This window comes from Moschus berezovskii, chromosome 17 (assembly GCF_049115385.1).
Source record: "Moschus berezovskii isolate FMDL1 chromosome 17, NW_MosBer_1.0, whole genome shotgun sequence".
Lineage (NCBI taxonomy): Eukaryota > Metazoa > Chordata > Mammalia > Artiodactyla > Moschidae > Moschus > Moschus berezovskii.
The window spans coordinates 52875068-52887981 of record NC_142476.1 but is presented as its reverse complement, the minus strand read 5'-3'; the positions used below and the strand labels follow the sequence as shown (position 1 = coordinate 52887981).

The window sequence follows — 12914 nt, the reverse complement described above, 5'->3', positions numbered from 1 at the left end:
AAGATGGGCTCAATAAAGGACAGAAATGGTAGGGACCTAACAGACGCAGAAGATATTGAGAAGAGGTGGCAAGAGTACACAGAACTGTGCAAAAAGATCTTCATGACCCAGATAATCATGATGGTGTGATCACTCACCTAGAGCCAGACATCCTGGAATGTGAAGTCAACTGGGCCTTAGAAAGCATCATTACAAACAAAGCTAGTGGAGGTGATGGAATTCCAGTTGAGGTATTTCAAATCCTGAAAGATAATGCTGTGAAAGTGCTGCACTCAATATGCCAGCAAATTTGGAAAACTCAGCAGTGGCCACATGACTGGAAAAGTCAGTTTCCATTCCAATCCCAAAGAAAGGCAGTGCCAAAGAATGCTCAAACTACCGCACAATTGCAGTCATCTTCAGTTCAATTCAGTCGCTCAGTCGTGTCCGACTCTCCGCGACCCCATGAATCACAGCACGCCAGGCCTCCCTGTCCATCACCAACTCCCGGAGTTCACTCAAACTCATGTCCACAGAGTCGGTGATGCCATGCTAGTAAAATAATGCCTAAAATTCTCCAAGCCAGGCTTCAGCAATATGTGAACCATGAACTTTCAGATGTTCAAGCTGGTTTTAGAAAAGGCAGAGGAACCAGAGATCAAATTGCCAACATCCACTGGATCATGGAAAAAGCAAGAGAGTTCCAGAAAAACATCTATTTCTGCTTTATTGACTATGCCAAAGCCTTTGACTGTGTGGATCACAATAAACTGTGGCAAATTCTTCAAGAGATGGGAATACCAGACCACCTGACCTGCCTCTTGAGAAACCTGTATGCAGATCAGGAAGCAAGAGTTAGAACTGGAGATGGAACAACAGACTGGTTCCAAACAGGAAAAGGAGTACGTCAAGGCTGTATATTGTCACCCTGGTTATTTAACTTATATGCAGAGTACATCATGAGGAATGCTGGGCTGGAAGAAGCACAAGTTGAAATCAAGACTGCAGGGAGAAGTATCCATAACCTCAGATATGCAAGTGACACCACTCTTATAGCAGAAAGTGAAGAAGAACTGAAGAGCCTCTTGAGGAAAGTGAAAGAGGAGAGTGAAAAAGTTGGCTTAAAGCTCAACATTCTGAAAAGGAAGATCATGGCATCTGGTCCCATCACTTCATGGGTAATAGATGGGGAATCAGTGGAAACAGTGTCAGACTTTATTTTTCTCGGCTCCAAAATCACTGCAGATGGTGATTGCAGCCATGAAATTAAAAGACACTAACTCCTTGGAAGGAAAGTTATGGCCAACCTAGATAGCATATTAGAAAGCAGAGACATTACTTTGCCAACAAAGGTCCATCTAGTCAAGGCTATGGTTTTTCCAGTGGTCATGTGTGGATGTGAGAGTTGGACTGTGAAGAAAGCTGATCGCCGAAGAATTGATGGTTTTGAACTGTGGTGTTGGAGAAGACTCTTGAGAGTCCCTTGGACTGCAAGGAGATCCATTCAGTCCATCCTAAAGGAGATCAGTCCTGGGTGCTCATTGAAAGGACTGATACTGAAGCTGAAACTCCAATAATTAGGCCACCTCATGAGAAGAGTTGAATCATTGGAAAAGATCCTGATGCTGGGAGGGATTGGGGGCAGGAGAGAGAAGGGGACGACTGAGAATGAGATGGCTGGATGGCATCACCAACTCGATGGACATGAGTTTGAGTGAACTCCGGGAGTTGGAGATGGACAGGGAGGCCTGGAGTACTGCGATTCATAGGGTCGCAAAGAGTTGGACATGAGTGAGGGACTGAATTGAACTAGTCCTTATGTGTAGTTAATGCCATGCGTTAAGTCCTCTGGTAACTAAAACGTTCATGAATTAAATCCTGAGTAGTATGAGTAGTATAAGTATTTGAAAAGAAGATCTGTCCAAGGAGGCTGAGAGAAGCATGACCATTTATCCTTCTGTGTCCCCAACACAAAGCACAAGATCCAACGCACTCACTTAGTTCGCTAAATTTAAGAGAATGGGAGCAGAATACATGGTTACTGATAGAGTCCATAGGAGGTAGATTAGAAGGAGAAATGGAATGAAGAGTCACAAAGGACAGAATGAACTTGGTAGACCGAAGAGGGCGAGTGGTGCCGAGTAAGCGCAACGGACTCTATCTTTGCTTCCTCAGAGCCAGAAGAACCCAGCGGTTCAAGCTGTATGATTAGATAGGGTCAGAATACGCAGGGCCTGAAACGGATGTCAGATTGAAGAATTCAGACTCCCAAAGGCCGGCCACCCCAAGAAAAGCCAGGGTTCTGAGTGGGCCGTGAGAACAAGAGATTTCCTTTCGGGAGGTGCACTCTGGAGGCATTGCACTGGTAGTGGCCGCTGAGCTGCCGCCGCCGCTGCTGGCGACAGTGCTGAGCTGTTACTGGTGGAGTGCTTTCCACTGGACTTTGGCTTACAGTAGCTACTGAAAGGGAACAGTGCTGTCGGCAGTTGCTGCTATTTCATGCCGTTCCCTCACCAAGTGCTGTTAACTCTATCTCTGAACCTTGGCACCAGACGACAGAGGCGGTGGCATCTGGCCGCAGCTGGGAGGCAGTGCATGCTAGCCGGGCGGGGATGTCTGGCTGCAAAGCCTATCGCCCAGCAGCCGCCCATCGCGGCGAGGGCGGGGTGGTCGCGGAGTCAGGCCACGCCCCCACTCGCCTGCGCAGGCGCACTTCGGGGCCGTTGCTGTCAGGAGCGCACTGGAGGCCGGACCGTGGCGGGATCCGACGTCTGGCTGTACTCGGCTGACTAAACCCAGCGCGGCAGCGGCGGCGAGGGCGGGGCGGCCCCGGCTCCCTGCCAGGTCGCAGAGACTAGCAGGGACTAGCGGGCAGCCGGCGGCGCAGGCACAATGGGGAATCGGGAGATGGAGGAGCTCATCCCTCTGGTGAACCGTCTGCAGGATGCCTTCTCCGCGCTGGGACAGAGCTGCCTGCTGGAGCTGCCTCAGATCGCCGTGGTGGGTGGCCAGAGCGCCGGAAAGAGCTCGGTGCTCGAGAACTTCGTGGGCAGGTGAGCGCGCGAGGGGGAGGGTGGGAGGCGGGGGCGACCCCACTTAAGGCCGCTGGAGCGTCGAGGGCAGGAGCCCGAGGCTGGACCAGGGGCTGCAGCGGATCGGAGGGAAGAGCGGCAGTGTCCGTGAGGGCGGGCGGGGTCGTCCCGGCTCCGGGCATCCTCTGTCCCTCCCCGCCTGGTGGCCCTCCTGTCTGCCTTTCATCCTGCGATACAAAGCCATTTCCTCCCCGTCCTCCGGTCTGGGAGTCGGGGAGGGGGTCCGCCCCAGGATGACTTCCCCCTCCCGCCCGGTGCGCGCCAGCCCGGGGACAGCCTGAATGCGTAGCGCTCCCGGGCGCTTCCCAGTCCCCTTTCTGTTTTCCCGGCTCAATATCCTCCTCCTTTTCCTGTCAGCCTCCCCAGGCTCTCTGCGAGGCTGTGGGGTTCATTTCCCCGCCCCTCCCCCCTTGGAGATGCGTTCCTTCTCGCCCTGGTTCTCGGCTCCTGTCAGCTGTCTACTGTTCGAGACAGTCGTCGCCTGCCCCTAGCAGGGGAGGCGGGGTTCGAGGAGAAAGAAATCGTTTGTTGTGAGGCTTTAACCCGCGACGCTTCCCCACCGTTCTTCTCACTGAGGAGTCCAAGAATAAAAGGTGGTTGTGTTTGCGTGTACACCTCCTCACAGCTCCAGGCATACGTGAGAGAAACCGAGGCAGAGACTCTGAGATGGGGGTGCACTGGGACTTGTGTTGTCCAGGTGCCATGTCATTCCTGCATCATCTCGGAATGGACCAGCATCTTTCTCGCACTCTCTCTGCTCCCCCGTCCCCAGCATCATCTTCGATTCCCTAAGCTTTTATTTGTCCTGCAAACCTTCAAGTTAACATCTGAATTGAAATTATGGTTCCAGGTTTCGTAGTTACTCTTAATTCAGAAAAACCCAAATAATTCATTTTTAAATTGGGAGTCAGCATTCCCCCCCCCCCGCCCCCCAACTGAGCGGTGCATGAGAGATTAAATTACCTTAACAGCCTTGCCCGAGGAGTGCAGGCATTTGCTAAGAAAAGCCCATTGGAAAGCATTATGAAAGCTGAAATCTGTTTCCTAGTAATAAACTAGGTAGAAATGTACAACAGCTGAGGGAGGGGGCCAGCGACGGTACAATACAGAGACTGTACTTGACTCTTTCTGTTTGACTGGTTATTGATTTGGAATTTAGAAGGCTCGTGGCTTGTTTGTTTTTTGGCTTTTCTTTTTTGTTAGTGTTTGTGTAAAATTTAGATATTCCCACATCTTTGGGAATGGTAGTATCCATAAAGTGTATATTCTTTTCTCTCAGATGATGCTCTGTCTCTCAGATGATACTCTTAAGGATATTTTTTTTCCTTCCTGTTTGAACTGGAAAGCAAAGAAACCTAATTTTAAAAAAAGTAAAATTACTGACAGTTGGCTGTTATCTTTGACTAAGTCACTTAATCACTTTTCTCAGTTTTATCATTAATTTTAGTGGTGAGAAAAGTGATGGTAAAGCATTTTGCCTACGTCATCATAGACTTATGGTCAAGTGATGGATGAATATGTGATTTCAAATGTGTTCACAAAACAATCACATACATAAGGGTTTTACTTTATTTGATTTATTGTCAATGAAATTCAGTAAATTTAAAGTAGTATCTATAGTGGAAGTGAGGTTTGATGAGGTTTTTTTGGGGATTTACAAACTCCAGAGCATTTAACAGGAAGCCTTAATGATCATTTAACTACTTTTGTTTTTTAAACAAATACTTAAAGATTAAAACTGTAAGTAATTAAAATGCAATGACCATATTTTGTGCATCTTTCATATATTTAGTTGGATGAATCTGCTTTATAAATGCACTTTTTGTGGCAAGAACTTTTAAACCTAATGTCGATTTTATGCACGTATCTGGATTCTGTTCTTCAGATTTTCAAATCCTGAACATAGTCACTGATACTGTAATAAAATTATAAATATCTTTCCTCACTAGCTATCCTCTTTCCAAATGAGAATTTTAAAAATCTGAAAGAGTAAAAATATTTTAGCTTGAACATTCTTTATGATAGAATGAAAAATAGAGACATTGTAAATATTATGTATATCAGAGTATTTATCAGATTACATTAGTAATTTATTATGCTCTTTAAAACTTTACCAATAATTAAATACTATAAGAATCTCAAGTCAAAGGAAAGGATGGGCATAAAGGAAAAAACTGATTTAATAAATATAGCAAGGCTTTATTATCTGTAGAGATGACACCTGCCAGCAGAACTTATATATTAGGTGAAAATTTAATTAAAAAAGTAATTTGATTTTAGTAAAGGTTTCAGTCATTGAGTTATTGAGGAATCTAATTTCTAATTATAAACGAACCTTAGGGAAAAAGGAGTTCTGTATTTTGTTAGGAGATTCATTCTAGGTGGAAAAAGCTGCTCATATTGCACAGTAACCTTTTATCTTTTTATTATCCAGAAAATTTTCAATAAAGATAAGGTTCTTTAAGAATGAAACTTTCCTCTTTTACATATGGCTGTTTTCATTTTAGGGCTCTGACCTCTATGCAGTTATTGAATGCAGTCATAAAACAAGGGCTCATTACTTGGGTAAATTAGTAGCATTTGTTCACCATTTAAGCTTGTCCTCTTAAATAATGATGCATTTTCTTCTTAACATTTAGCAATCCATGTTTAGTGGACTGTCTCTTTCTCTGTTTGTATTGATTTTTTTTTTGACACCTCTGAATGAATTTGGATGTGAATTTGTTTACTTCATTTAACTATAACTCTAAAATCCAATTTTGGGGTTGACAAGTTTTGAGACTGTTATGAATAAAATGAGTCTTGAATGAACTACTTGTTTGTGATTTTCTTGTTAAAGTGATGAATTTACATATTAATATAATGTAATATAGTGTGAGAAACCAAATTGTTCTTTTGGGTGTTCAGATGAGATATACGCTGTCAGTGAGAGGCAGCTTAAGGTCTAATGAATAGAAGCTGAGACTCAGTGGTCTGAATATAAGGGTTCACTAGATCGCATGGGGTATGTCCATTGGTCTGGTTTGTGTGTAGAATAATTTATTCAACTACTTTTACACTCCCCCCCTTTTTTTTAACAGTGCAGTGGATGATAATAATGGTCAATGTTTATAGAGTACTTGTAATGCATCAAGTGCTATTTTAGGTGCTTTTACATAGATAATCTCATTGAATCCTCTTAACCTCCCAAAGAGAAGGGTACTCTTAAGAGTTCCATTTCACAGAAGAGGAAATTGAGATTTAGAGAGTTTGAGTAACTTGCCAAAGGTGATTTATTTTTATTTGGAGTATAATCGCTTTTGGAGAAGGAAATGGTAACTCACTCCATTATTCTTGCCTCAAAAATTTCAAGGACAGAGGAGCCTGGTGGGCTATAGTCAATGGGGTTGCAAAGAGTTGGACAAGACTTAGCGGCTAAACAACAACATAATCGCTTTACAATATTGTGTTGGTTTCTGCTATACAACAAAGTGAATCAACTATCTATCGCCTCCCTCCTGCCTCCCCCTGCCCCATCCTATCTCTGTAGGTCATCACAGACCAGAGCTGAGCTTGCTGTGCTATATGCATCAGCTTCCCACTAGCTAGCTATTTTACACATGGTATGTGTATATGTCAATGCTACTCTCTCAATTCATCCCACCCTCTCCTTCCCCTGCTGTATCCACAACTCTGTTTTTTACCTCTGCAGTCTCTATTCCTGCTCGGCAAACAGGCTCATCAGTACAATTTTTCTAGATTCTACATATGTGTGTTAATACATGATAATTTGTTTTTCTCATTCTGACTTATTCACTCTATATGACAGACAAGGTTGATCCATATCACTGTGAATGACCTAATGTCATTCATTTTTATGGCTGAGTAGTGTACCATTGTGTATATGTACCACACTTTCTTCATCTGTGGGTGGGCATTTAGGTTGCTGCTGAAGTTGAACTTAACATAAAATCAATGGAGCTGGGATTCAGCTTGAAGTGTCTGGGCTTTATACTTGTGCTCTAAAACCTCTGGGCTGTATTGAACTCCTCCATATTGAGATTTACCATTTTCTCTGATAAATACTTTTGACGTCTTTCTTTGATCACACTTCAAATCACCACCTAAAATAATAAAAAACTGCTATATTAATAATTTCATTCATAATTTATTTACATCAGTCTGTCTTGCCTCATTTCACAGAGGGTTTGAGGCAACCCCTTAAGCAGAAGCAACATGAGTTAAGAGATAAGTATTTTTCTTTACTATATTAGACATTCTTGAAGGGCGCTCTAGGATGTAATTGGATTATTTATTTAAGTATGTGTTGAGAGGGAATATAACTTGTTTATAGTGGTGTTAAGTGAAACTGTACTGGTTGCTAATGTGTAAATGCTTTTTAATGATATACTTGTTAGAAACATTAGTTCTTCAATGCTAATTATGTAGGCAGAGGATTCACATTATTTTATTCTAGCCTAAATGGTAATATAGACTTGCAATTGTGCACAAGTAGGTTTTTTGATGAGTGGGGGTCAAATAAAAGATAAAGTGAGTATGTTGAGGGGAGTTCATTTCAATGTGAAAATCTCATATAAGGTATATTTATTTAGTTGTAAAGTTTCTAAACATGGGTATGTTGATTTATCAAATTAGAGTTGTTTTGCTGGAGAACCTTAAAAGTGAGTCATTTGATGCTGTTGTTGAATAGGCATGACCAGATAATTTTTTAAAAATTCAAAGCCACTTATATGTCTTAGATACTAATTTATTCTTAAATCCTTTGACTGATTTCAAGAGAGTTTTAAAAAATTGAAGCAGTAAGAGTTCTCTAAATGCAAATAAGATTAGGCACAGAGCATGCATTTTAGTGAACTTATTAATTCAGAAATAGTTGTATTTAAAAAAATATCAAAGCATCTGACTTAGTGAATATTTTTCAACAAATGGCTTCCAAATATTAAAGTTATTAGATAAATGAGTGTTAACAATTAAAATGTGATAATTGTTGAAAATCATACTTCATGGTTCCCAAGAGCCTATTTAAAGTATCAGAAACATGAACTCTGTTTTATCCAACAGTTAATTGCTAAAACCTGAAACTACAAAGATATTTTTACTGTATTCACATTGTGCAATATACTTTTAGGTTATCACAAATTCAGTTGGTAGGATTTAAGTGTAACAATCAGTTATTAATAATTCTTGAGAGGCAATATACTTAGGTGAACTGGACTGGATAGGATATCTCTATTTTGAAATTTACTTTTGATTAACAGATATAAAAAAAATGCACTGGATTAACTTCTTTAAGAATGAAGTTGGGCAGATGTTGCCACCCAAAACTTTGAAGGAATGGGAACTTAATAATTAGCTATTCTAGAGAGTAGGTTCTTGGGTCCTTTACCACCAGGACATACATTTAGTAATGTTTGTCTTAGGTAGTCAGTACTTTGTTCTGGGCCTAATAAGTAGAGTTAAATTATGATGTTTTGCTTAAATTATGATTAATTTTAAGAAAGGACTGCAAGCAGCTAAAATAAATAGAAGAGTTTTTCTTTTTCTCTTCCATCAGAGCCACATCAAGAGAACTCTGTGCTAGTGTACTGTATAGAACAATCCATTTGTTTTCTAGATGGCCAAAGTTTTGTCTGTGTCTGCTTTGCTTTTTTCTCATACTAAGCATTAATTTAAAAATTCTAAAGGATTATTATGTTATAGTAAAAATGAAAATTATAAAGTGGAAGGAAGGAGGAGGCCAGTATTTGTTTCACCTTACTTGTTGGCAGGCATGGATGCTGTTAGACACATTTCATGCCTTCTGTACCTCGTTTTCACATCTCCATGTTAATAAGGAAGGAGAGTCAGGGTTAGAGAGACAAGTAATTTGTACAAGGTCACATGACTAGCAAGTGGCCAAGCAGGGATTTAGTCTTGGGTATGATTCTTGTTGATCCTCTTGAGAAATGTGGGCAAATAAAGTCCATGAGCAGGTATTATTGAGTTCTAGGGATCCTGGGTAAGAATGTAGAAGGAAGTATGAATGTACAGAAGCTGATGTATATATAAAAAGAGAATTAACAGCATAAGGTACGAGACCACAAAGATTTCAAAGATTTTCAAAATGACAGGTGGGTATAATAAAAAGTAAATGGGATAAAATAATTTATACTGTGTCAATTTATTCCTACAAAAAAGAAAAACCTCTGAAAAGCTACACTTCTGAAATTGAGTTGCGATATAGTGGAAAATAGACAGTATTGGAGGTTTCAGTGTCATTTGGCAGCCAGTATCGTTTTAGCTTAAGGCTGCATGCACTGAAGTATCGATGTCAAAGCAGGGAGGTGGTAATCTGTGTCTCAGTGTCTGACTTGACAACAAGGCATTGAATTTAGATTGTCAGTTTATCACAAAGAGACACTGTATGTTGCATAGGGCCTGTGAGAAGAGTAGCAGGAAAGAATAGAGGTTGGGGAGATTAAAAATATAACTGGATACATTGAGAGTGGGATGGATCAGATCAACTAAGGACCTTTAAAGCACTAATACTTAAGGGAGGTGGAATTCTGTTTTTTAAGAATAAGGCATTTAGTTAAAGAAGTGGAGTAAGTGGAAGACAAAATGTTAGGTTAAAATGTTCTAAAAGCAAACTTGAGAATAGAATGTATTTACAAAGGAAGGTACAGGCAGAGGGAAGGTTGGTACTAAGTGATTTGCATTATTGAGTTAAACACCATTCTAAAAAATTAGGTTTATTAATACCAAATTGGTGTTCTTTTTTTTTTTTTTTGGTCAGAGCTGGCTTAGCTTTTTTTTTTTTAAATCAGTAGAGAAGATAGGCATTTCAGTAGGTTCTATAAGAAACTTTCTTCTGACTTTACTTTTGCTCACTTCTTGGAGCTACATTAGGATACAGAGAAACAAGAGATTTGCCCAAGGTCAGAAATAGAATCAGAGTTGAGTTTGGAACTTGGTGTTTAGAATTGGGAGCCCTGTGATAGTTCATCATCTTCTCTTTCTTCTCTTATCGTTTTAAAGTACCTCCCTCTCATCCTCACTACCTCCTTTTCCCATTTCTTTCCATTGGATCAGTCTTTCCTTCTCCTTGTTACTCCTCTCCATTACTTTTCTTGATGGTAGACCAGCAATGAATTTTTTTTTCCCTCCATACATAATAGGGTAAAGAGACAGGGAACAGGATGTTTCTCAGGCTAATACACTGGTCCTAGTGGCAAAGAACCTGCCTGCCCATGCAGGAGACACTGGAGACCGAAGTTCTATCCCTCGGTCAGGAAGATCCCCTGGAGGAGGAAATGGCAACCCACTCCAGTATTCTTGCTTGGAGAATTTCCTGGACAGAGGAGCCTGGTGGGCTATAGTTCGAAGAGTTGGACACTACTGAGCAACCAAACACGACACATAACACTAGAGTAAATTGTAACTTTTGAGAAAACAGATGGACCCGGGAAAAGACTATATGAAATAGTGGATGTTTTCACACTTTATTAATATTTCCCTACCAACTGTGCATATCTAGAAAGTTGTGCCTGGGTTGGTCACTGATTGGCCTTGATTAAACTGCGGAAAGCTTCTGAAACGTTGTGTGTAAGTTAAGTAATATAATGGAAAGGTTACTATTTAAGAAGTGGGTGAGATTTTTGAGAGAAAGAATGACTTATTTAATCCATGAATTATATGAATGATACAGTATTGCTTTAGATTTTGTCTTTCCTGTAAACATCCCTGCTGAAGATTCTCTATTTCCAGGAGTTTAAAGTGTGTGTCTCAATGCTTCTTTGTGATGGTGTCTTATTTTCATTTCCCACAGCTTAAAGGTCATGCTATCTCTGGGAATAACACATTCATACCTATTAGAAGCGAGGCGGGCTTCTGCAGGACTTTATTGTCTGTTGTTTCTGTGGCTTGAAATGGAAAAGACTAATCCATTTAAATAATTTGATGGGTGCTTTATCTTATTTAAGATATTTGTTTTCTTAGACCCTGAAAAAGCCAGAATTTGGAAAGAAGTCATCGTATTCTGGTGATCGAGGGCAGGATTTGCTGCTAGGCATATCAGTCCCGCCTCTGACTGCAAAATGGATAAAAACATGGCGTCTCAGCAAGGCATTGAACTTCACTGAGATTTAATTTCCTCATTTGAGATATAGAGACAGTAATACAGACTTCATTGTTTTATGTGCTTTTGGGTTCCAAGTAAGATGCTGTAAAGTGTGTGACCCATAATAAGCATTTGATAAGTGATTTCTATGATGTTGTCATTTGTTAGAAAAACATGTATTTCATCATTCACATGAGCAAAATATAATTCTCAAATATATTTGGTCTGTGTTCGTAGTTTTTTGCTTATAGCTCCTCAAACCCTTGGAATTTCCTAAGTTTTGAAAAAAGGTGTCTTCTGTTAGGCTAATGAGGTGACTTTTGGAAAGCACCCAAGCATGAGGGCCCTTTGCCAGTGGAACCAACCTTGTGGTTAGAGGGTTGGAACTCTCAGTCTCATCCCCGTGCCCGCTCTTCCCCCAGTTCCCCTGCAGTCTCTAGGGAGGGGAGAGGGGCTTGAAGTCAAATCAGTTACCAATGGCCAGTGACTGTTTTTTTAAAATTTATTTATTTATGGCTGTGCTGGGTCTTTATTGCTGCATGCTGGCTTTCTCTAGTTGTCGTGAGCGGAGACTACTCGCTAGTTGCGAGTGGAGACTTCTCTCTAGTTGAGGTGCATGGGCTTCTTATTGTGGAGTATGGCTTCTAGGGCATGCGGGCTTTAATAGTTGCTGCTTTGGGGCTTAGTTGAGCCATGGCAGGTGGTATCTTCCAGGACCAGGGATCAAACCTGAGTCCCCTGTATTGCAAGGTGGATTCTTAATCACTGGACCACCAGGGAAGTCTGCCAGTGGCTGATGATTTAATCTATCACAACTATGTAATGAAGCTTCCATAAAAAAACCAAAAAGGGCAAAATTCAGAGAGCTTTTGGATTGGAAAACACGTGGAGATTTGGGGAGAGTGGTGTACCTGGAGAAGGCATGGAAGTTCCTCGCCCTTTCCCCATACCTTGTGCTATACGTCTCTTCCATATGGCTTCCTGATATATACATATTTATAATAAAACAGTAGTAAAATAAATAAAATGCTTCTCTGAGTTTTCTGAACTGCTCTAACAAGTTGTTTGGACCAAGGAGGAGGTCATGGGAACATCTAATCTGTATCTAGTTGCTTAGAAACATTTCTAACAACCTGGGCTTTAGATTGGTGTCTGAAGTTTCAGGAGAGGGTGGTCTTGTGGAACTGAGCTGTCAACCTGCGAAGTCTGAGGCTTTCTCCAGGTAGATCGTTTCAGAACTGAGTTGAATTGTAGGATACCTAGCTGTTGTCCAGAGCACCGCTTATTGTTGGTGTGAGAAACCGCCTCCCCACATTGGAATTGGTACTAGAATCCATTTGTTTAATGGTTATTAATTTTAGTCTCTTATCTAGAAATGGACAGATTCTGTTTTTAAAATAAAAGTAAATCTAGGAGAGAGGTAGTGTTTAATGTGCATGGCCTGTAATAGTGCATTCAATAAATGATTACTATTAGTTTAAATCTTTTATCTAGACTGGGCATTTTCTGAAACAAAAGCAAATATAGGAAAGACAATAGATAGTAATGTCTATTTTCAATTTTTTTGTGCATGCTGGAAGATCACAGCTGCATCAAAATGTTAACTTTTAGATCTAACTTAAAGATTTAAAAATTACAAAATTTAGTTCTAAGATCTTAAAGTATATTTGGATCTTTTTAAAAGAAAGCATTACCCACATTTAGCATCACTCCAGTGTATATTTAAACAGATATACACAAGTCCA

General features: G+C 40.7%; 1 protein-coding gene across 7 annotated transcripts in view; it reads left to right on the top strand.

Annotated features, from left to right (window-relative positions):
- Positions 1-2715: 2715 nt before the first annotated feature.
- The window catches only part of DNM3 (dynamin 3), a 670947-nt gene continuing 660748 nt past the window's right edge, over positions 2716-12914 (top strand). For all 7 annotated transcript variants that reach the window (XM_088845459.1, XM_088845461.1, XM_088845462.1 and 4 more), the window contains exon 1: positions 2716-3032. In XM_088845459.1, the coding sequence (XP_088701585.1) occupies positions 2872-3032 (161 nt within the window). In that variant the 5' untranslated portion in view covers positions 2716-2871. The remainder of the gene's footprint in view (positions 3033-12914) is intronic.